The sequence below is a fragment of the Agelaius phoeniceus genome, chromosome 4, assembly GCF_051311805.1.
Source record: "Agelaius phoeniceus isolate bAgePho1 chromosome 4, bAgePho1.hap1, whole genome shotgun sequence".
Classification (NCBI taxonomy): Eukaryota; Metazoa; Chordata; class Aves; order Passeriformes; family Icteridae; genus Agelaius; species Agelaius phoeniceus.
Genome location: NC_135268.1, coordinates 29,970,533 through 29,996,344, shown reverse-complemented (window position 1 = coordinate 29,996,344; position 25,812 = coordinate 29,970,533). Strand labels below are relative to the sequence as shown.

General features: G+C 40.7%; 1 protein-coding gene across 2 annotated transcripts in view; it reads right to left on the bottom strand.

Annotated features, from left to right (window-relative positions):
* Nucleotides 1-15,583, bottom strand: part of EMCN (endomucin) — a 55,099-nt gene extending 39,516 nt beyond the window's left edge. Inside the window, exon 1 of one of the 2 annotated variants that reach the window (XM_077177194.1) lies at nucleotides 15,420-15,583. In XM_077177194.1, the coding sequence (XP_077033309.1) occupies nucleotides 15,420-15,480 (61 nt within the window). In that variant the 5' untranslated portion in view covers nucleotides 15,481-15,583. The remainder of the gene's footprint in view (nucleotides 1-15,419) is intronic. The other variant, XM_054633469.2, reaches the window with a different exon arrangement.
* Nucleotides 15,584-25,812: the final 10,229 nt, after the last annotated feature.

The following is a 25,812-nucleotide window of genomic DNA, read 5'->3' as shown; positions in this document are numbered from 1 at the left end:
ATTCATCCTTTAAAGGTGTTCCATTTAATAACCGTGTTGATAGGCCAAGGTTTCCTCAAAACTAAAAAAAAAAGTGAATATAAGGCACAGTTCTATTATGACTCACTATTTGTTGATTTTATCACAGGTTAGAGATAAACTAAGATAAATTCAATTAACAGAGTACAATAGAGTTTTATGAATTAATTGTTTTCTTAAAATGTTGAATAATTAACTATACTTTAAAGTTAAGTTGAAAACATCATGCAAAAATGTTTAAACCTTGACAGGATTGTGGGGGGAACTGTTTGATTAAAAGATACGATAGAGCTGGTGGCTTATTATGCTCTTATTTGCAATGTTAAATTGTAACTAAGGAGAGTCCTATGGGGATAAAAGCAAGAGATCAAAAAAAATGATAGAGAAAATAATTTTCACCATCAGAGATGGCTGATAGACAAAGAAAGGGACAGAAATCTTCATTTTTCTGCTCATGTCAGGTTGGCTGCAGGCTCAGATGATGGACAACTGAGTAAAGTTACAATCGCCTGTTTTTTTAGCAGATTTGAATGCAGTGAACCCTTTGATATGAGAGCATATAGATGTACTCTGACATAGGAGTAGCCAAAATCTACTCAGTCACTGTTTCCACACAGAAACCACTGCCGTTTGCTGGCAGTAAACCCAGCTAAAGGAGCATGGGAGACCCATGATGCAGCACCCTTGTGTCCAGAGAACACACGTGGAGCTAAAAGGCTCTCAGACACAGCACTGTGCTGAGTGAAGGGGGGATGCTGCTGGTGGTAAGTTCCAGAAAGAAAAAAAAACCAAAACCCACCATATTTTAAAGCAGATAATAAGGCAAAAAGAAATCCAGATTGGGAGAAACATAACAAGAGAGGAAGAAGAGAAGGGCAGAAAGGTCTAGAGACAGTAAGACAGGGTCACAGGGAAAAATATGAAGGAATTAAGATCCAAGAACATGTGACATGGCCACAAGACCAAACTGAAAAGAGAGTAACTGTTGTGGCTTGTTTGGGCTTTTTTTCAGGTTCACAGAATTTCCATTTATTGTTTTTCCTAGGTTGGATTTAAATGATATATTTGTTCTAAAATGAAAGCATTGGTCTTCAGATTTTGAAATGGATGAACCAGAACACTGAACTTACTTTCTTCTTTAAAATTCAGAAGGAGCCCTTGAATCGAGACAGGACTGACTGATGACCACAGTTGTCCTCAGACTGCAGCTTTTGATGTAGGCTTCAGTCTTTAAGATCTGAGCTTAGAGTTCTCATAACCTTTTCTCTCTCTCTCTCTTATTATTTTTACCTTTACACTAGAAAGAGAGACAGGTTCTGATCTCCTATTAATTGGGTGCCTGTTATTGCTACAATCAAAACATTAAAAAAGCGAAAAATTGCATGTTATTATATCAGTACTTCTGTTTACACCCTACAGGATACCACAGGTTGCGAACCACAAAGTTTGAAACACCACATGAAACAGATAATAGAAAACCAAATGCCAAAGCAAAAACATTTTTAAAGATTAATAGATAGTTCAAAATAGATACTGATTATATTCATTACATGAACTACTGAAATTAAGTGCTTTCTGGTTTGGCATCAATACCTAACTTTAAAAGGAAATTATTTTTATGGAAAAGTTACTCTTGTTGCAGATAACAAGTGGAATGGCCTGTTTGATATTTCTTTCACTTGACAGTGCACTAGATAGACAAAACCACATGGCTAAAATCCTTTCATTCAGATGAAGTACTTGGTCCAGCTTCAGAAGCATGTGAAAAAGGATGTGGACTTCAGGAGGTGGGGAGTTAGCAGAGAACCATAAAAATCATCAGGAGTCTAGAGAAAAATGACATCTCAGGAAGGATTGCAAAAATTACATTTGCTCAGCCTAGAGAGGGAAGGATTAATGGAAGGCACAACAACAGCAGTCAGTAGGTGCAGGAGGAGCTGCAGCCAAGGCAAAGGAATAAACTAATGTCCTCTGCAGTTTGAATGAGAGGTAATGGACAAGGGATTTGGACTATAAACCCTGCAGGTATTTCAGTGCCTGTGTCAGACTGGTGGCATAACAGCCAGCAGCTGGTGCTTTCACCACTTTGCTGATGAGGATGTGATATATTCCCACTCCAAACCTGACCAATGCTCTACAGGCTCTACCTGGGAGCAATTACCAAAGAGGTGTCCTGGAGAATCCTGCACATGATAATTCCTTGCTTCAAAGTTATAAAGCAGAACCTACAGGTGTTCATATTATGTTTGTGTATTATGTATTATCATAGAATCACAGAATGGTTTGGGTTGGAAGGGATCTTAAAGATGATCTAAATCCAGTCTCCCTGCTGTTGGCAAGGACATCTTCCACTAGACCAGTTTGCTCAGAGCTCATCCAGTCTGGTCTTGAACACTTCCAGGGAAAAAGCATCCACAGCTTCCCCAGGCAACCTGTTCCAGTACCTCACCACCCTCACTAATTCTACTCTAATTCTAGTAAAAAATGTCTTCCTAATATCTGGAATATCTGAAACCTACTCTCTTTCAGGATGTTATATTATGGGTTTTTTTGTGTGACCCTGGGCCTTTGCAACTACACACAAGTTATGGAGAAGTCAAAGTTGCTTTTTTGATTTCTGTTTTTCCACACCATCAGGAATAAATAGTGATCTCTTTCTAGCCCATGATAATTCTGCCAGCCCTTGTGACCATGAAAGAGCCTCCTGTAACCACTGTTCAAGTAAAAGAAAAAAAAAAGGTCCTTTTTCAAGAAAGAAATAGCTGTCCTTGTAGACACTCTGGTACAGATCTGGGAACTCAGAGGTCCCAAGAAATAGCTGCTGCCTGACACCAAGTAAACGACTTGCTTACTCTTACCTTGGAGCTCTGTTGTCTGTTATGTTTCCTCTTTCATTTAATGCTGCTTCATCCCTACATCCTCTTATCTCACCTTTCCCCAGGCCCAGTACAGTCCTTGCACTTCTCCTATTTCTGTTTTCACTACTCATTTGTCTTTCTTTCCAGTGCATGACCATTTACCCTAACTTTTGAGATAAATTTATTTTTTCTTTTGTAGTGCATTTTGTATAAAGGTTCATACATTATCCAAAGAACAAAAATACAGATATACTAATAGAAGAGGTTTAAGTGCAATTTTAACAGTGCTGTTTGGAAACATCAACTCCTTTCTTGCTATTCAAAGAGCAAAAATAATAATAAAAAAAAAAAAATTGATGAAATGCTCCAGAAATAAATTTTTAGAAAAAAGGGAATAACCCCCCTCCCCCAGGTATTTTTCTCTGAAAGAATTCATCTTAGAGAAGTAATACTGTTTCTAGTATTTAATAGTTTCTAGTGTTTCATCCTTAAGGACTCATGCTTAAGATTTTCCTTCTAAATTCGCATAAACTAGATTTTAAATGGGAACCAAGGTTCTGATGTAATCCTGTGAATGGCTGAAGCTGATAACAGCTGACACAGCAGATAAGTGTGTGGAAGGATATTAAATTAAACACAGCCATTTGCAAGCTTCCTGAATTTGAAGCAAACTCAAAACACCCCAAAAACTTTGTGTTTCCACATTTCTTTAGTACAGTAAGCAATACCCAAAGTGTGGCATGCCTCACACACACATTCAGCTGTGCCTGTAACAGGACCTGCACACAACCATTCAGGCTGTGACAGCCCCTGGTGAAAGGAAAGCTGTGTCCCCAGTAACAGCCCCATGCTGGTCACTGCCTCTTCACTATCACCAAAAGCCAGAATTGCACAGTGTTTTTCCAGCCTGGTCTCACAATGGTTTTGCACTGCTGCAAAAGCTCTTAACACAGCCTCCTGCAACATAAGGCATTTTCCACCTCAGGATTTTCTCTGCTGTGAAATTCTCACATTGGCAGCTGGAAGGACAATGCAGACCCTGAACAGAGTTACACTGGCCATGTTTGAGGTGAATCCCTGTGAGGTGTATTTAGATACTGCAGGCAATGCTAAAACCATAAGGCAGGGAGAAAGGCCACATCCTTTGCTGCCTGATGCCAACCAGCTGGAAGCCTGTGATTCCCACTGCCTAGGGAGGTGGGAAACCACCTCCGGTTTGCCAAGCTGTCACCTTCCTTCCAGTCACGTCTCTCTTCAGCAACAAACTAAAAACAAACTATACAAATCCTACATGGGGAGATTTTACACTTTACAAGGTCAAGTTTCTACTTCTTCTCTGTAGCTGCTGGTCCGGGTTTGCAGGCTGGTGTCACATGACAGAGACAGTCTGCTGCACAAGAGTGGGGAAAACTTACAGGCATGAGCATAGGGAGGACACAAAGGCAGGGAGAAGTTCCTGGGTCAGAGACACATAACACTCTCCCCACAAAGGGCAAAAGCACCTGAAAACAGTCAAAAGGGATGGATATTAAGGAAGGGAGAGCATAAATGTGAAGCCCCATAGTTGGAAAAGGAGACAGGGCCAGGGCTCCTCCTGCATTGCATGGGAATGGGCAGCAGCAACTGGGGCAATGTGGGATTTGGTTTCTGCAGAGGAAACATAAACTGGGTGGGCTGGAGGCAGCCAGCAGTAAGAACTGAGGGGAGGAAGGAAAGGGAGGTAGCTGCCACAATTTTTCCAGCAGGGAACAGAGAGAAGGCAGGAAATGCAGCTTTGGTGCCAGCACTGCCCCAGAGCTCCTCCTGCTCACCCAGGCATGGGGCTAGCATGACCCAACACTAAGCATAGCAGAGGGCTCCTGGGAATCACCAACCCCAGGCAAAAGGCTCCCACAAAGCCTGCTCACAGCACCCAGCAAACAGCTCCTGCTTAGGGACCTGCTACACAAAGAAATATTGGCAAGGCAGATGCCAAGGACCAGCCTCAGCCAGCATGGCTGTAGGTTGGTAAGGCTCCCCTCCTCAAAACATTAATGAGAAATGTTGGATGAGTGCCCCTGTGTCACTGAGTATTTGAAACAACCCAAGCACAGCATGATTTGCCTCTCTGCATGTGTGGACATAGAAATCTGGGCACTTAAATAACCAGTTTTAAGGGGGTTTTTTAATTGCCTTAGAAGAAAAGCAAACTTCCTATGAAAGGCTTTTAATCACCAGTTTTCTTAGTGTGCCTTCTGCTCACGTGAAGGTTGGTGGATATCTCTATTACTGTGTACTACAGAGGGATGAGTACATTGTTTGCACTCCATAGAACGATAAATGCGCTCAGCATGCTCATCAGCACTCCAGCCTTCCTTGAATGAAGGCTCCAAGCTCTGCACTTCTCTTTATTTAAACCTGTTAAAAGTATTTAACAGGTTTTAATTAAACCCTTTAAAGCTATTTAAACCACCAGATTGTCACCCTTTGATTATGATATATTTGTTTGTCCACGTGTAAGATAAAAGCTAGGAGTTTCTAAGGACTATATTATAGTACATACAGAAAATGAACTGCCACCCCCTCCCTTTGTGTTAGTCAAGCTAAATAAATTTGAAAAATGTCCTTAGAGGGTGCTATTTTATATAGAAAGCTTTATACATATTGTGCATTGCTGAACAGAAGGAGAAAAAGAAATAAAGGAGAGCCCCTTTCCTTGCAACAGGAAGGGATAAGTGTTGGTGCAATTCACCCCCACCCAGAAGGCAGAGAGAAAATTGTAATGCTTACAATGCTTTTTCCTTAACATGCTATTGGCAAGCCTATTTTTGTTTCCCATGAAAGAGCACGTTTGGGTAGGGAAGATACAGAACAGCCAGAGCGGAAGCTGAGCCCCGGTCAATCAGCAGCTCTCCTTTTCAATGTGCTGCAGAAGTTAGGAAAGTCATATAGCTGTGTGCTATGTTTGTGACCCAAGTGCATCTCCAGCAGCATGACTAATTGTATAATTCAGGAAAGGGTCACTGCAGTGTCTGCTATGATGTATTTATTTTTAGAACATCCGGGATCAGCCCAGACACCCATTTTAGCCACACCCGCCCATGCCATTCTGTTCCTGACAAAGCTCTGAAAGCCTCTGGAACATCCAAAAGCAGTTCCTGTCAGAAAACTCTGTGGAAACACTGTAAATTCCTTCTATAATTAATGTAATTCCATGCTCACTGGTCCATTGAGACTCTCTTCATCTTTTCCACACTGCCTAGAACAAAGGTTAAATGGTACAGAATATCCCAAAGGGAAGGCCCCAAATGGGCTTTGCAAGCCCTGCATGCAGCACAGTCTCACTGGAGTTACTTTAGAGGCAAGGATGAAGGGAACACTTCAAAAATATCTCATTCCTCTAATTGGCACATACAGCTGATGAAGACCTTCTCTTGCCTGTCTCTATCTTGCCAAGCTGATTATAACTCATGTTGTTCTGAATTTCTACCAATCTGATACTATTGCTAAGGTCAGATGCAAAACTGAAAATCTTCTCATATGCTTTATGTAACGAAGTATTCCCATTTAAAAACAAAGTTACTACAAAGAGACTTGAAACAGAGTGTCAGCACTGAGAACTCATCCTACCAAAGAGCAGTGGGAACTGCTGCATTAGCCACGCTGGCTCCCACTCTGAAAAACAGCTTCCTAGGGCAACAGAGTGGCCTGCATTCAGGATTCCCAGGCCTGTCAAAATCCCAGCTCCCAGTCAGTGCACTGGGAAGCCATGGTGAGCTGGGAGCTGATCCCATCATGCTGGTGAACAGCTAAAGACATCCCTTGTACTTTCATTGGCAATTAGAGCAATTGTATTCCCAGGACAATTACAACTGTTACATTACAATTGTGAATGAGCTGTTCCATACCTACACAAACCTTTCTGCTCTTCTTCAACCTTTCGTCCCATGAATGATCAATCCCCACTTTCTATTTTGCATCTGGATACAGCAGTTCCTGCCAGCTCTTGGAAACGCAAGGCGAAAGCAAATAGGGAAGAGGCAGACAGTGCACTACAAGAAAGCATCTCTAAGTCAGTAAGATAAATTGGGCACTAGTTCACCTAAATTCAAGAGCATTAAGACATGCCAGCCACATGACTCCATTAGCACTGGGGATGGCTTGCAAAAGTAGTGGAATCCTCTGGAGTCATTTGAACTAGACAGGATAAAATGTGCAGAGAACCAAAAAACCACTGTGCACTGGGAGGATTTTTTTGTCTCTAGTACGTGTACTGTGTCCTTCCCTTGCACATCTCAAGGACTGGGTTATTTGGCATAGATCTCGAGTAAGTCCTTTTTTTTGTTGCTGGCATGTTGGAAACTAGTGAGTTGTTGCAAGCCTAACACTTTTTAAAATACATTTGCTATCTTCTGAATAACAGCAAATATATTTATAAACTACTTTTATAAGAAAAAAAGCTTCCTAAAGAGAACCTAAAATTGTTTTGCTGGAAGAGTGTCATGGTTTGATGCTGGCACAATGCCAGTGCCCCCATGAAAATACCTTCTCCCTGGTGTCTGCTGTGAGACCAGGACTAAGCAAAGCAGGCCCCCACTTAGAAATAAAGAAAAAAAACTTTATTAACTAAACTACAACTCTAAGTAAAAAGAAACACACAGGGAAAATGAAAACCTTCCAAAAACATTTCCTCCTCCCCCCACCAAATTCCAATACATCCATCCCCCAAATTTCAACTCTTAGTCCATCACCACCCTTTAGATAATCAATTCTCAGTTCATCAAGAGGAGAGGAGTCCTTCTTGTGCCATGGGCTTCCCCTGGAAACACAGTTGAAACCTCGTGTGTTTCCATGTCACTCGTGGCACCGCTTGGAGAACATCTGCCATCGTGACCTCTTCCTTTCATGTCCAGTGCTCTCACCACTGCACATGGACCAGAGCTCCTTCTAGGGTCATCGTTTAAGGATGCTTTGTCCCGTTCCAAAAAGAGCGCAGTCTCACTTTTGGGACACCTGTCTCCCCCAGATTTCACCCCCTGGGGCCGAGGGGTACCAACACTGAATCCTCTTGGCTCTGAGCCATTGCCTCCCCCTAGATGCAGTCTCTGTGTCACAGGAAACATGGTTCTGTCCATGGCTATAACAAGAAGAGTCCAGCTAAAGCCACTCCATCATCTCTTCCCACCTAAGATTCTTCTCTACTCTTCCAAAATCTTTCACTTGCCCAGACCTTCACACTTACACATTTCCTTCTTCCATTTCATCTCTATCTCTCTTCTAGGAAAAGTTAATGTTCTGCAAAGTTTTCATTGTCCAAAAAAGGGTTAAAAGCTCGGGCTCCAACCACCCGGAGACTCCCACAAGCGGCCAGACACTTTCTCGCTGCACCCCCCCTTCTTCTCCTTCTCGGCTGTGCTGCCGGCACATGTTATCAAGTTCCAAGGAAGCAGTCACAGGCACAGGCTGTACTCTCTCTCTCTCTCTCTCTCTCTCCTGGGGGAGCTGCCTGATACTTCCTGGTGCTTCTCCCACCCTTCCATGCTGGGGCCTCTTCACCTCCCCTCTCGGTCCAAGCCCCGGCCTACCTCACTCGGCTGTATGGCTGCCCTCCCCGGCCCAGCAGCAGCAGCTGGATGGGGGAGAGATCCAAACTCTTTCCCCGCCAAAACCCAAGAGAACTTCCCACGGGAGTGCTCTGCTTTTGAACCCCTGTGTTCTCAGAGGCATATCCATGTGCCCAGTGGCCACACCAGGTGCCAATATTAAAATCTGAACACCTATTGGTGACCACAGCATATCCCAGAAAACCTACTTCCTGTCAAACCACGACAAAGAGCCTTTCTGGGCAGCCAGCCTTTGGTGTAGCTACAACTTCCAAGGGTTATGTGATCTGAGTCAAAACAGAGGATGTCCAGACTCCATCTGGACTCTATAGGATGTCCAGAAAGCTCCATAATTCAAAGAATTCAGTAGTTTTCACAAGAGGTTTTAACAGTCCTTTGCAAGAATGAGTAACAACAGTGGAATTGCACACTGGTCCCAAACATTTCCTTCAACACACCACACATTTCTGACTTTAGGAGCATCTGTAGGAGTTAGGGGTAGATGAGGTTTGACAACTCGGCAGGAGTTTCAGAGTGTCGAGAATTCCTGGGTAAAGAAAACCCCCAAATTATTGCTTTTGTGGACTTTGAATGGCCATGGAAGCATCAGCCATGTATCATGTCAAAAGCTGCCCCTCTCTACTAGACATGAGACCTGGAATTTGGGTGGAAAGGATTTGAATTACACATTTCTTTGCAGAGTAATCATCACCTATTTTTGCCATTTTGTATAGAAATATTTGGTGATATCTTTGCTTCTATAACCTTTGAATGAGTTTGCAAACACCTATATTTACATCATCTATATTGTTGTGATATATAACCCATGCTGAGATGAGGAGGAGTAATTCATCTGTCTAGGAAAGATTATTTCAGGCCTCCCAATGGGATAGATAGCACCCATATAGTAATGTTTAGAAGGTTATCAACACTATATTTCAAACAAAACCTTAGACTCAATGTTGAGCATGAGAAAAAGTAGGAAAAGTAGTAAAAAATTAAGGAATATATGGGATTCTGATCACTTCAGGTAATTATTATGCAGTGGAAAGATACCTCAACAAATAAATATTTTGCAGAGGAAAATAATGCAAATTGGCCAAGAAAGTTAGAAAATCTCCTGGCACTGTTTTCCTCAGACCAACTAAAATCCAAAGTTTTTTGCCATTCTTATCAGTTGTTGCTTCAATAGCTGAATTTCTCAAGCCCAAACCCAACATTAATCTCCTGCTAAAGATTATGAAAGAAGAAATCTGCAGGAAGAACAAACATCTCATTAATATCATAATGTTAATTGATTTAACCCTAAAGTTACACTGACACTCCTCACACCAAGTAAATCACACCATCAATCACACTGATAAATCACACCATTAGGACAAACTGAATGTGCTTTTTAGAATGATTACTTATCTTGTAGAAATCTTCAGACAGAAAGGCTGGTGTAGTGCTCCCATCCCAGCAAAAGACATAATTTTGTCAAAGTGATAAGACAAGGCAGAATGGTTACAGCAGAAAATTGTGACGCAAAATTATGTGCCACTTGCTCTGTGGTTTCAGAAACCTGAGATACATTGCTATCTACAACATGCAGCAAACACCTGGAAGCACATTACTGCCATTGCAAAAAAAAAAAAAGAAAGCATTCAAAATTGTTGTAAAACTACTCTATTGATCTACTGATGTATAGAATTTGCACTTGTATCAAAGGCAAGTATCCATTTTCCACATAAAAGCAGCCAGAAAATCCTTGTCCTGTTCCTAGTTTGAAACATAACCTTTGGAGTACCAGCTAGTTAGTCTGGCCTGAAAGGGGTTGTTGGCCACTCTGACTGCTGAGAAAAAAAGTATTTTGAAATTAATTTGGACCTTCCAGACCAGCCTCTAGTACATGTGTGGGTGGCAGCAGAGAGCTTCCTACCCCTTCCTACAACACCCCAGCAGATGACACTTGCTGAATTTTATTCCAAGTTATCATATCAGCAAGTGATCATCAGCTCAGTCTTCTCTCATGGGGAGGTAGGACCAGAAGGCACAGTGTGGAGAGAAGATCATATTAAATTGTGTCAAACTCCTTTTCCTGTGGCAGGTAGGTCTGGCTGATACCACATGCCACTGTTAGGGCATCCAAGGATCCACTTTGACAAGAGGAGTGCCAAGGTATTGCTACCTGATATGCCAGCTGCTGGAACAATGACAGTGACTTGCAGGGCTGCAAATCAGAGTTTTGACCTTTCTGGTTTAAAGGGAGACCTATTTTAATAGAGAAACCCATTTTTAGAGTGCTAGTTGAAACCAAAACTAGTTGTTTGTTTTCCAAAGGAGCCAAATATTTAATTCCTCACTTGCATTTGGAAATAACACCTGCTACACACAAATCCAACTTTGTCTCTCTGTTTACAGAATTGTGAAATAAACCCATTAATGAGTCTTCCTTGAGCTGCTGCAGCAAAAATTACAAACAACACCACCCTCTCCCCCCACCCCATTTCATAAGGGCCATAAATAAAAAGGATGGTTTTCCATGAGATTTTACTAATTTTACATGTTGAACTTAGTCTGGCTATCAAATAGTACCAGTTAAATGTACTCCCATCTCAAGGTTAAGAGATTCTTAAAGATTATTTTCAATTTTTACTTTTGCAGTATAAATTATAGTACAAAAAAAAAAAAATTAAAGTACTTCAGCAGGTTTTTCCACACAGGACTCAGATGTATAAACAATTTGAGTCCAAATTCGAGGTACTTTCCTAATTAGGAAAAAAACCCCACAAAACCAAACCAAACCTCAGCAGATCTTTTTTTTCCTAATTTATAAACTAGTGAAGATTAATAAGAACTCTAGTTTTGAACACAGATAAAAAGAGTCAGCTAAAGAAAAGACAAGACATTGTGGTAAATTTTCAGAAAAGATAATCAATTTTTGGGCATGTTATACAGCATTATGTTTTCTCAGGTTTGGAACTGAATGCTGTAGGCAACTTGCCCTTAATACTCAGTTTCCATTTATTTTGGCTGTAAATCATAACCAAGCAGGTATCAAGCCATCTGCTTCTATCCTCAGTAAATGCGGTAAACTTGCTTTCAGGTTTGGGGATACAATATGCAGTTTCCTTCTGTCCAGTAATAAATACACCTTTAAACTCCATTAGTCAAAAGCTGCCCCAAAATGCAAAGGATCTAATGAATGAAAGGAATGTGGCAGCAGGGGAAAAAAAAACCAACAAAAAAAAAAAAAAACTGCACAGGAATAAAAATTCAATATTCCATTAAAGGCTATCATAAGTTCCAGCACTATAATTTGATTTTTCACAAAGCTAATCTTGGCAAACCGCTAGAAACAGTGAAAAACAGTGAAAGCACCAAATACAATTTCATTTTTTTTCACAACAGGCAAATTCACAAGACATCCAAACTTTTGGCTCCAGCAAGTTAAAGGTGTAAGAAAGTAATATCTAAACCCCATTCACATTTCTCAAATTTCCAGAAATGAGACAATGATCCAACTTTGACTGTCTGTGCCTTGCTGGTTTTCCAGAGAACAAACATGAATAATAACCCAGAGTGAGGTGAGACCATTCTCAAAAGCTTTCACTGCTCAAAACAGTTTAGTTAGTATTTAATTTTAAAAATTAATTTTTAAAATACCTGAGGGCTTGTGAGCAGAGAGCACAGAAGCTGGAAAAGGAAAAGGCTATCCATCTCCTCTAATTTACATCAACAAGAGCAGCATTCAGACAGCTGCAAATGTGTGTAGTAACTACAGGAGCCCTGGCTCAGTGGAACTTTTGTCAAGCTATCAGCTTGGGAGTCAGGATTAACCAGCTGTGCTATAGGTTTGGGATGCTACACAGCATCCCCATAATGAGGAAAGGGGCTGGGAAACTCATATTTTAGGGCTGATCCACAGTGAAACAGAGCAGCTCCAAATTACTTCAGGGGCATTTGGACCAAACTCTCAATGCCAAGATTTGCTCCTACCTTTCAAAAAAAGAAGTCCCTTGTTTCTTTGTGGTGCCATCCACACTGACAGAGCACTCGGATAAAGCTACTTCTGGCTATCAACAGGGGTCAGCAATCAGGTGTTAACACCCCAGCCCTGGAGATGTCCAACACAGGGTGACTCATTCCAGCCCCTCCGCTCAGGTGCACAACCTGGACACGCCCAGCCCGATGCCAGGAGGAGCACAGCCCTCTGTCCTCTGCCACCACTTCTGCAAGACACCAGCCTGGGTGCCTGGGTGAGAAGGATGCAGTGCTGTGCTACCAGCACTACTGTGTGGAGGATGTTTGCTGTGCAGCCACAGCCACACTGTATTCCAAGACCAAGGCACAAGAAAATGCAACATCTAAACACTTACATTATAAGCACATGCCAAGGCTTCTCCTCTCATCTTTTAGAAGGAAACAAGTTCACCTTTACGCATTTTTAAAGTAATTACATCCTAAGGCAGATTCAAGAGCATTCATATTTGATTACTATAATTTGACATTGTATTTTTTGACACATTCCAGTGCTGCCTGTTTAAAGTTGAAAATGCTATGAACCAACCTAGAAAGCATTTTTATTTGAGCTACATTTTGGAACAGGTAAGAATAAAGGGCAATATGCCAGGAGAACTGAACACCTTGAGATGAGTATGAAGAAACTCCTATTTTAAGCATGCCATTTAACTCCCTAGAGGGTTGAGAAAAGTCTAGGTAGGAGGAACAAGTTGTCAGGGGGCTATCAGCCTCCACATCTGTACCTAACTGAGCCTCTAGTAATGTGCTGACAGAGGGCTGACTCCACTGAAACATTATGGGCTTTTGAAGATGAAAGATCCCAGGACAAGTAAGAAAATTGCAAAGAAAAGCACTATGAGCATACAGCTGAAGAAAAAGCATGAAATTCGGAAGCCCCACAGAAGACCAGGTATATTCTTTGCTAACCACAGTGGAAATGTCCTATGTATGATATACAAAAAATACACAGAGAAACACCTTGTGTGTAGCGTATGAAAAACTTGGAAGCCCTCACATTTGTCTTGGTGAGCTTTGAAAACAAATTACTCCAAAACCTGGGGGAGGGAGTATTGAAACACTGGGGTGGGATTTGGCCTTCTCTAAAAATCATATTATATATAATAATTATAATATAATTTATCATTTAAAAACACTAAATAGCTGGAGAAAAGTCTTGTTGCTGTCTCCAATGCTCAAAAAAGAGAGACTGGTGTGAGTCTCCTCACCATCACTTCCCAGCTTCAGATTACAAGATTCTGCTGTTATAGCCCAGATGACCAGAGCACTTTAGAGATCACAAAAAGTGGAAATTCAAGTAATCTGGTCCAGCTTTGCACAACAGACAATAAAACCAATTCTGTCTTAACAGGTTGGTGCATGGGGCCGCCTGAAGCAAGCTTGGCTATAAAGCGTATAACTTTATTTCACAAGGTAGAAAAAAACATACTCCAAATTTCCCCATAAATTTCCTTAATTTTCTGGCGTGAATTTACCAATAGAATTTCACTACCACATCTATCTTGCAATTAAGTGTTAAAAAATACTTCTTTTCCCTGTTTTACAGAACCAAAATCATTCAGAACAAATGTATCATATATAAAATCTGCTTATTCACTGTCATCATTTCTGCCATGTTCATATCATGCAGAGGAGGAAAAATCCTTTTTTAAGAAAGGACTGTACAAAATTAGCAGGATTCCTCCCACCTTTGTATGTTGCTTTCTGGTAAGCTTTATGGACTGTTGTGTTAAATATGCTCTTTTTGATGCAACTCCACTTTGCTTTTCAGAAATTGTGAAATTAAAGCTTTGACAATGACAGGAAGACTATTTTTACAAGGAGTAGCAGACAGAGAATAAATAGCACCCCAAGACAGACTTTTGGGGCTTGTACTTACTTAACATAACTTTAAAAGCAGTTCTTTCTGTGGCACAGGTTTATTTTTAATCTCCTTTATTGATCTGTTTTCCTAACAGCAATGAGCCCAAGCAATAGAATAAGATACACCACATAATACTAGATTTCAACACATAACCTGAGCAAAAGTTGATTAACTTCATTTAGATCAGGTAATCTAGTGTTATCAAATTTTAATTCTGGTTAATAGATCCTTTTCAGGAAATCTATAGGCATTTGTGGAAGCTGTAGCCCAGAGAGATGGGAAATGAGCGTACAGATAAAAGGCAGATTTTATGTATCTTCAAATGTATCTTTTGGCAAAGGTGATGATAGACTCTGGCCCTTGTTGCAGGTTCTTTCACCCTTTCGGGTTTTACTAGTTAATTCCATTTTAAAAGCATGATCCTTCAAGCTGAAGAATAACGAAAACATCAGTTCAGTGACCACCTGAACACCATAAGTTGTATTAAATCTGTGCATTTAAGAATCATATCTAAAAGATACTGTGCCCAGTAACCAATGTGACCCCTGGGCTTGCAACCCTCATTATCTGACACTTGACAGATGTTTTAAGTCCCTATATCTTTGGGGCCAAAACTAAAATAATTTCTTAAAGACATTCTTGGCCAAACCTATAGCTGGCATAGTGCAAGGGAAATCTATCTGGATGGATCTAATTTGCAAGTGCAAAAACTGCAAAATCTTTCAGGCATTTCAATTGTCCCCTTAAAGCCATCTTTGCAAAAAATGCTTTAACATGTAGAAGAAAAACAGAACTGCAAACTTTTGTAAATACACCTCTGCTTTTGACTCCTCTCAGATTTAGGAGCTTCATGACACCTAGAAAGAAAACTGTCACAAAAATACAATGGCAGGAAAGTTTTTCACAGAACACATATAACTCAGCTGCCAGTTAGTACCTTCTCCTCCAACACACAGTCTTTCAATCACTGCAGTAGAAATGAAGAAAAAGCACACACCGACTGACAGCTCAGCTTTTGTTCACAAACCACTTGAGAGATGTGACAAGTCTATCCAAAAAAGCCAAAGAACTTACCTCCCACAGTGCAAACACAGAGTACAGCAAGGAAAAAGAAGGCAGTCGCCAGGAGCTTCATGCTTGGTGGTAGTGCTGTCAGCTCTCCCTTGTGCAGCTGGGCAGGGAGTGCTCTCACTCTGAGGCAGGCCTTAATTACTCCATGGAAAAAGGTGTGTGGTGACTGTGCCTGGTCACAGCCCATTCCTGCTTATTTTGGGGACTTTGATAAAGAACAGGAGGAAATACAACATACTCCCTCTGGGAGTTCAGTACAGAGGAGATTTATTGTTTCAGTCCTTACAGGAACTCCTTTTCTTTGGCAGTGAACCATGTTTTTGTTAATACATTATTTTGTTCTTCTTCAGTCATGAGGTCAGGAAGGTTTTTAAACAGAGGCAAATCTTTCCTTAGGATATATTATACATCACCAGCTTTCCTACTGGAGCTTGGGATACTTTCAAAGCACATGTTTGTGAGCAGTGAGTGAGCCCAGGTAGAGGGGGATAACACAGCCAGGAACAGAGGAGCAAAACAAGCAACAAGAGCCCTCAGCTGGCTCTTTTCTGGGCTTGTAAAGTGGCCCTGCTGAAAATCACAGCTGCTTCATGTTAGAGAGTCTCCCTGAGAGAGCTGCCATCCTGCAACCAACAGGATGCAAGGGCCACCAGAATAGGGAGAGGAAGTGGCTCCAACAAGGTGCCCCAGCAGCGAGAGGCTCTGGGCTGTGCAGCTAGAGCTGGGGTGGGGGGTTTTCTTTTACATGGAAATAGGTTCTCTTTTTTTTTTTTTTTTTTAATTTGAGAAGTTGCAACTAGCCTTGACTGTATCTGCTCAATTAGTAATGGAAAGGTTTTTTTATTCCCATGTGCCATGGGATGGGAGCCCAAAGCAAGTCTCTTACCTGAGCTGTCTAATCAACCAGCACAGATTCTCTCTCTTCTCCTCCTCAGGACAGAGTGCAAAATTTTGGTATCCCTCCTTCTTACAGCAATTTTTCCAACATCTGTGGAAGAAATCTTAGCAGAGCTCTAGAGCTGAAGGCTATCAAAACATGATCTTGTAATAGTCCTGTGCTCTGCCCCTTAGAGATTCAATGCAACTGATGGCAATTAATCACAAACCTTCAACCACAATGAGAATGAAGTGCAGTATGTTTGCTCTTCTCCCTCTTTGTCAGCTCTCAGGAAAAACTGGAAAAATTGACCTCATAAACAGCCTGACTGATTAAATATTCAACTCTACTTATTTCAGTAATTAACCACTTTTTTCTTCATGACAGGTTCTAGCTATAAGGGGAAATTTTGGAATGGCTTCACATGCAGGAACTTCCAAGAGCTAACCCACAGTGCTTCCAGCCACAGTGCTGTTTCATCCATGGGATGAGGAAAATGGTAGCAGCTTGGCATTATGTGTGGAATTACAGAATTTTTTAGGCTGGAAAAGACCTTTAAGATCATTGCACCCAACTGCTAACCCAACATTGTCAAGGCCACCACTAAACCCTGTCCTGAAGTGCCACATCTACACGTCTTTTAAATATCTCCAGGGATGATGAATCAACTGCTTCCCTGGGCATCCTTTTCCAATGCTTGACAACCCTTTCTGTGATGAAATCTTTCTTATATCCAGCCTGAACCTCCCCTGATGCAACTTGAGGCCACTTCCTCTTGTCCTACTGCTTGTTAACTGGGAGAAGACTGACAGAACTTTTGTTTAAAGAAATTACATTGCTACATCTTAAGACTCTGACACATGCTCTGCAGGTGACAGAAGCTGGTGCTCAACAGAAATCTGATGGTAGGCAATGAATTTCTGGCATTTCATTTGGACAAACTTGAGTATTTGCATCCATGAGAGATGCAAACATGTATGCTCTCCGTAGCTGGACTGTGTTCTCAGCATTGTCGAAAAGGATCCCACAGAAATAAAAACTTGACTCACAAAGTTGTGGGCCACACAATGACACTTTTGCCAAGTTCATCAGAGCTTATGCAAGGGAGTTGCACCAGTGCTCTGTTTTTATGCTCATTTTCTGCTGACGTAGGACTTAAAGTTAGAATGGGCTAGGAAAGCAATAGCAATAACTGCTGTAGCAGAGAGCCTTCAATAAAGATGACAAATCTGAATGCAGAGAGTGAATTCATCCCAGGTTAGTACTGTTCCTAATGTAATAAGAGGGACTCTAACCTTTTATTGCTACCACCTGCAATGTTAATGCAGAAGAAGGATACAGAAAGGGATATTATTTTATTGACTGAAATGAAATCTCTGCAAGACCTAAGAGTCATGAAGGTATGAGGACAGAATCCTTTCCTTGGGTTTTGAGACCCAGAGAAACTGTCTGAATGCCTAAATGAGTAATGGTTTGCTGTTTATCTGAACAGCAGCTCTCCAAGGAGTTGCTGCAGCTTAGTATGGTGACTGTGGTGGTTCCCTTCAACTCATTGAAGGCAGGCATATTGTAGGTAAACATGTGGAAAAGCCTCCCCAGCCTCACATAGGGGATTGGGAGGGAAAGAAAGAGAAAGAGCCAAGTGTCTTTGCCTTACACTATGTCATGTAACTCAGGTTCTGTGTCAGAGAGCCCTAACACAAATTTCTGCGCCCTGGAACATCATGAGAACAATGTCCCTCCCAGATACTCATGTCAATCTCAAAGGCAGCTACTTCTGCTAGATCAAACTTGGGCAGCCGCAGGAGCATGCACGTAAGAAATAATAGGAACAGAAGACGGATGGCTCAAACAACTCACTGAAAGAAAAATTCTGGCTAAAGCTGAGTTGCAGCTTCTGGCTTGGATTATCTGAGCTGCAGAAGAGATTCTCACAACTCTTGTCAATGCAAACAGTTTTTTTCTTTAACAAGAAATAATTTAAAGTTTCAAAAGCTTCTAGAGATCTTTGCAGCAAAAGACTATTCTTCTATGTGTTTACTGAAAAGAATTCTTTTTCCCTTCCTATCAGCAAATAAATTTTCTTCTATTGAATAAATGTTTTTCTTTCTTTCCTCAAACTGTGAAACTTAGCTTCAGTGCCAACACGTTCTTTGTTTCACAGAGAAATTTGGTCATTGGTACTCCTGCCAACTGTGGTGTTCCTGCCAGTGTTGGGATATCTGGAGTTTCACTTCAAGCCCCAGAACAAGTGACTGTATGACTCAGTTTCTACATCTTTTCATGTAAGATTTTAGCCCTCCAAGTTGCAGAAAAAAACTTGAAACATGACCAAAGAGAACTCTAGAGAATGAAAGGACTCTCTGTTTTAAAATACCATTATTTTGTAGTCCAATAAGGGTTGGGGTAGCATGAGTTATACATTCATTTTTGCCAGTGTGGTATTTCATTATTAAAGGGAAACCATTTACAGCCACAGTGGATTTGCAGTTACAGCTATATTGGTCTCTGGCTGTATTTATATATTCTTTCTTAGTTCACATTGCTTGGAGCATAACACTGCCTTTTCATGCACAGTTTTCCTATGAGGTTCAAATAATCCCCTTCAGATTTAGAGAATGTAAAAATTTTACATATTGTTCAATATCCTTGAAGCACCACTACATAAAAAAGGTAATGACATGGACAGCAAAGTGCTACCTTGCTGTGGGCTGCTGACAATTTCCAATGTGGGTGTGAAGAGTCAATTTGTCAAAGTCTTTACAAAAGCAAAAATAAAAAGGTACAAAAAATACAGCCTTTGGTGTTTTACTAAAGTGAAGAAACAACCACACTAAGTTTTTCAGCCTTTCCCACTGATGCTTGCTATCCTTTCCATTGATGGTTATTTTAACTCTTATAGCAGAATGATATAAAAACAGCAAACTAACCTCAAACTCTATTATTTTGCTCCATCTGTATTTTAGCAAACACACCCAAAGCAATATTGGGTGTGTTTGCTAAAATACAGAAATTTGCTAAAACCAGAAATTACCTATGACTTACATTTTTCAATGCAAATTTACCCTGTTTATAGAAGTAAGTATACTTACTTCTATAAACAGGGTAAATTTGCATTGAAAAATGCAGTTGTAACAGCACTGGAGTATTTTGTTTCATTATACTTTTTGTCTTTTAAAAATTGTTTTTAAAAGTACTTGGGTTTTACCTATTACATATATTAAAATTTTTACATAAAAGTAGAACTTCAAAGAACTTGAATTTAGCAGTAGAAAACCAACATAGTTTAATGGCTATGTATAGAAGTTTCTCTAAAAATTCATGCTGTGGGACATATTAAAATGTAGGTATTTTGTTCTGAACTTTTTAATGGAACATTGGAATATTTAAGGGACTAGAAATGTCAGTATCCAAATCCTGCTGCACAAAATAATATTAAAAATATTAAACACTAGGCTCATAAATGTATTCAGGTGCTTTAAAACCCAAGCTAGCCACCATTTCTTTGTAGGGTGGAACTGCTTCAGTCTCAGTGACTTGATTTAGAGACAGCTGCTAATGTGAAAAATTCCACTAAATCTCTAAGTGCCTTTATGTAGGCAACTAAAGACAAAAACACATTTAGCCTGTTTGTTTTTTTTTTTTTTTACAGGACATGTTTTCAAGGCCAATAGAACTACTGCATCTCTGGCTCTCAGAGGATTGTTTATTTGCTCTACCAACAGACTCTGTAACAATATCCATTACCACAGAGCGTGTTTTTCCTGTTCTTTCCTACTCCATGTCTTTCCCACTCTTACACACCTGGAACCCTACTGATTCACCATGGGGACTCAAACCATGCTTGAAGGATCTGGCTTAATGGTTACTCACTTGCAGCAGGTATAACTCAGGCCCACATTTGTAGAAATGGAGTTGCAATGTGCAACTCAACAGCCAAGGTCCTTCTGAGGGCACCATCCAAGGTCCATTCTTTCACTGTTGGTGAGCTACTGGTGGGTAGATATTTGATTTTCTTAGTCAGAGGGAAGCTTAAGCAGAACTACTGTGGTTGAGAGAAGTAAGTTATGAAGGGAAAAGTTACTGCAGTCCTAAGTCATATTTCATGCTTAGATATGGGCAGTCAGAAGAGCTGGAAGAGAGAGACCATAAAAAGTTTTTCTAGGGATATGAAAAACAGTGGGTTCGCAAACTTAGAGCAAGGAACTCCATGTCATGTAAAGCCTCACATGGAATGTGTTTATAGGATCTGCATCCTGTCCTGAGCTAATGAAATGGGAAACAGTGAGTCAGTCTCAGTTTCTCATGTTATTCGAAGCACATGGAGTGATTATTATGGCTGGCTGTCTCAGAAGAAACAAAACACAAATATGTGTTTGAACCATGCCTAATTTTCCAAAAGGATGGACAAAACCAACTGCTATCTATCCAGAGAGATATCTCATCTTTATTGTGGTAAACTGCAATGAGCTCATTCTTCTTGAGCCTGGTTAAAAAACAGGCAGTGGTACGAGACTGCAGTGGACCCCAGAAATGAAAAGCAAGATGTGTTTTCTGTTCCAATTGTACTTGTCATTTTTACTGTGCAAGATGTTGTTAGACATTAAGCTGCTGAGCTGAGTTTCTGTGGTTTCTCTTTTCCATTTGGTTTCCTCTACACAAGCAATGGAAAAATGTATCAGATTTCTTGGCAGTCTTATGAGGGGATACTCTGTGCATTGGTCTCTCTAAGCTACAGTTTCTAACAGTGTCAGCTTTGTTTTTAGGCCACTAACATCAGAAACATCTTAGAACATTATAAAATATCTGATTATAAAGAGCCTATTGTACTTAAATACAAGCATTTATAGCTTTCCTAGCAGCCAACACTGTTACTGTGCTAGTATCCCAGCACGTATTATAAACCTAAATTTTCATCCACTCATTAAAGGAGTCACTGATAAAAATGTGTCCAGATTCCTCATTGCTCAGTTTTGTTCCTGTTCATAAATGTTGTGAGATTTGGAGGGCTTGGGCTACTTAGAAGACCCTGGGAGCTTCTGAGCTGCAGGTCATGGGGCTGTAAAAGGGAGAGTTACAGGAGATTTGGCAGCTGCACAGAATTTAATGTTGGGCAGATAGAGAGTATGAAGGAGCAGCTGGGCCAGAACGCTCATTTCCTGCATCAAAAAAGTGAGGTAAAGGGATGTTTCATAATGAACAGCTTCTTCTGGAGCTTACAGCAAAAAGCCAGAATTCACATATCATGAATCTGAGACTAAGTATCCAAAGCAATAACTATCAGACTTTTTTTTGAACAGAGCCTCTCAAACTAAGACAGCTCTTCTCTGCTTGGCATTTTTCCTTGCGCAATTTTTTTGGTTTGTTTGCAGCTACCTACAATCTCCTGCAATCCAACTTCCAGCATTGATAGGCTTGAACTCTTTGTGGCTTAACCTCCTTATCCAGAACAGCTATTACTGCTGCTCCTCTGTGTCTGGCTTCCCAAGCCTTCATTCCTTTGGTGTATTTCAGACTTCCTGTTGTCGCTATCAGAATGAGTCCTGCTGGCAAGCACTTTTTGACACATGCAAAATACAATGCGTGCCTGGTCTGATAAGGAAACAACGTTGCCAAGAAAAGTAGGTAAAATCCCTGTGCCAAAATATACCCCCAGCATTCCAGCTTCCTAGAAGACTGCGTATCTGCCCCTTCACAGATAGCAAACATTTTCCTGTTCTCTGCATTTCTAGTTTCCAATTTATTCAGCAATCCAGTTGGGAATAAATGCTTTCCACAGCATTTAAGAGTTAGGCAGTAAGTAGCCAACTGAAAATAAAAGCATCTTGGGCACCTGCTAGAAACAGGCCTTTTAGATCATCCACAAATAGCTGCAAAACACACACAAAAAAAATATTTCACACTTCCATGCTTTTGGAAATTTCTTATATTGCTGGGCAGTTTGTCATCAGGAATGCACTGACGGACATTCACCCGTGCTTACACTCATCTAAACTTTTGTTCCAGACAGCTGGGATAAAATTATGACTTTAAGGGAAAAAACCCTACACCAAACAATAGAAAAAATGAACTACCAGCATTCTGTGCTTGCACATACTACACTTCAGGCTGTCCAGTACCAATGAAAACTGCCTGTAGTAACAAAAAGCTGTTAATAAACCACTATATATTATGCCAATCACTTTTTAAAATGAACTTTATGGTATACACTGGCAGATATTTGGAGTTATAAAACCATGCTCAGGGACATTAAAACCATGGAGTCTTTGCAGCAACAACACCCTACCTCAATTTAACATTCAAAAGTGCCTATTTACAGTCAAGACCTATACAAATTAGTTTGGGGTACCATGAGAAGATGGCTAGGCAAAGAAGAGTTTTTAGAAATTGCTTCTCTCCTCCATCTCTCCATGAAGAACAGGACCACATACAACCTACAAGTTATGCTCCAGCAGGTTAAGATAATTTATTTTCCTTTGCAGCTGGATTAGATTAGGAGACTGTTAATTCCTATGGCCCATCTAGAATGCAAAACCCCAGTGACTTCTGGTAAAACAGGAGTTACACTCAGAAGTTCAGCACTTAGGACACTGAAGTTAATGCTTAGGTTTCATTTTTGTTCTGTGCTGGAAGTAGCAAGTGGACAGTAATTACTTCTGCAGACAGTTATTTTTGTTCCTTGAGGGATGGGCAAAGAAAGGAGGAACAATGTCAGGGCTGTGACAGTGCTATTCACACAGCCATCATTTCAGGCTGAGTACCCTCATCACATTAATGAAGGAAGTAAGCACTCAGTAAAAGTACAGCATATTGTTTTTATCTGACTTTCTACTGTCTCAATAGCTTGGCTGAAGATGGAGAACTGCCATCACTGGGAACATGTAAAAGCAGGTTAAGTGTCTATCTGAGATAAAGCACCATGGTTTCAAGCAGAAATCTGACCTGTATTTCTGTAGAGCCCTTGTTATTCTCAGTCTTGAGGTAGAATCTCAGTCTGGAAAATGTATCATTTATCAATTTATTAATTCACTACTTATTTAACTTCTGTCATCACCCACAGATATGCAGAGCCATTTTCAGCCTGCATATGCAGACCATAGCTGGGGATCCAGGGGGTTAGTCCATCAGAGTAACAAGATGAAGTGCAAAGTCTACCTTTGGCTGCTCTAGGTGTCAATTCTTCAACACGGCCTGTCAAACCCATGTGTTAGCAAAAGATGGGTAGAAACAGCCCAGACCTGTGACATGACTTCCTGTATTGTCCCATTTACTGAAGTGGACATAATGACTGCACAAAACTCCTCCTTTGCAGGAGTATTACCGTACTGACAGAAAGTTCACTTTTGCAGAGTACCTTCATCTGCATTAGGAGAACTGTAAAGTACTGGCACTTGTTCAGTATTCCTTGAGGAAACCTACGATTTTCATTTCATTTAATTGGTATAACCATTTTCTGTCATCCTCACTGCACAACAGAGCTTTATGAGAAGCGACTGTTTCAACCTAGCTTAGAGCTGCTGGAGATCACTATATAACCACTATATAACCTGATACTTGGATCAGCTTGCAGCTAGGGCTGGATCAGCTCAGTACCTGAAAGCAAAAAAAGCATTGGAAAGTACATATGTTATAGAAGTAATAGCTAGACATTAGAGCTTTAGAGCTGCTCCAGCAGAACACCAATGAGCAAGGGGCAAGAGGAGCAACACTTCACTGCAGGCACAGCCAGCCCCTGCTCTGTGGTTTCCTTACTTTGTTTGTTTGGTTTTGTTTGTTTGTTTTTTGTTTGTTTTTTTTTTTGTTTGTTTGTTTTTTTTTTTTTGATGGGGAAGGGGAAAGGAGAGCTCCTGCACTTCAGTCTCTTGGTAGCAACTGGTGTTTTAGAGGTAGTTTCATTTCCCTGGGATCCTGTTGTTTGGCTGGGAGGCCCTGGGGTGAGTCACTGAGCCATCCACCACAAAACAACAGGAAGAGTCACAAAATTCTTCAAGAACAGCAGTGTCTGGGAGGTGTCTTCATCCAGGCTAGATTGCTGGTTGCTGACAACTCTTGCAACTGCATTAGAAATATGCTTCTTTCAGACCATATTTTTATTTTATTCCCTTTTGTAAAATGGATTGTTTTCACAAATCTTTCAAACAGTAGAGCTGATGGAATACTATTTATCAAGCTTAAAATTTAGTGAGTTTTTCTACATTTTGCTAAAAGATCTGTTTGATAAAGAATTGTTTAAATATTTGATAATCTTCACAGCTGGTGATATATGTGCTTTCAATGCATGTTTTGGGGAGTAAATAGCAGTATTTGCTGAGGAATTCAACTGAAAATAATGTTTTCTGGTGCCCAGCCATACCAGATCTGTGCTCAAGCCAGGCCAGATCTGTTCTCCAGATAAAGCTACTGGAGATTCATCAGATTCTTCCAGACCAGTCTAACTGTACTCCCAGTGAAGTCAATGAAAAAAATCCAGAACCATCCTTTCAACAATTTTGGTGAGCAGCAATAGGACTGATTACTTTGGAAAAATCTTCTCATGCCTATTCAATATTTACTTCAATGACAGGTTAACAAATCCATATTCTGAGTGCCTAAGCATTACTCCTATTAAATTCAGCTGGACACCTTAATTCTGAAAGTTACACATTCAATCGTTTATAGAAACAGGCCCTGGAAAAGGAACAGTGCCATGCAAATAGCAGTCCTGTATTTCTATTTTCTGCAAATCTCCAGAATCCTACTCCAGTCTCATATTGCTTTCCCATACACGTTACTAGGTTGGCCTCACTCAGGGTGGGGATTATATGGAATAGGGTTAATCTTTATTTCCATTGGGCATTAGCCCAGTTTATGTGACAGAACAGAACCTGCAAGTTATAAACAATACCAACAAAAACAGGAATTTTCTACAGCAACAGGAATTTTCTATCACATCAGATCTAGGGCTGAGGTTTTTGTGAACTCCATGAACCATTAGCCTGTGACATTCACTGGGCATGAAAACAAGCAAGCATATGCAATTCTAAGTATTAGGGCATGGAACGAGAAGCATACATCCCATTCCCTTGGAAAGGTGAGGCAGATGTGATCTATACCTCAATAAAGCACCTGATATTGCCCTTCTGCAACTCAGCTACTCCTTGTGCAGGAATCAGCTCTCTCTCAAAACCACATGTGACCTTGTTAATGTGACCTTGTTAATGTGACCTGCAGATACCTGAGTGCCCAGCTGTAACCAAACATACCCCCTTGCACACAGACTTGTCATGGTAATAAAGAAAGCCCTCTAAGGTGGCCAGTTCTCCTGGTTTCTATACCTCCCATAACAACATGGAGCTAAAAGCTTGGCTGAACACCTCTTTTTCCTTGCTTTGACTTTTGCAAGACTTCTAACATTTTGTTTCACAGTTTTCAACAGTTTTGATGTGCTTTCCATTTCCCTGTAACAAATGTTACTTCTGTTGGCCTTTCCCCCCTCTGCTGCACCCCTATACATTCTCCCCTTTGCACCTGCATTGAAAA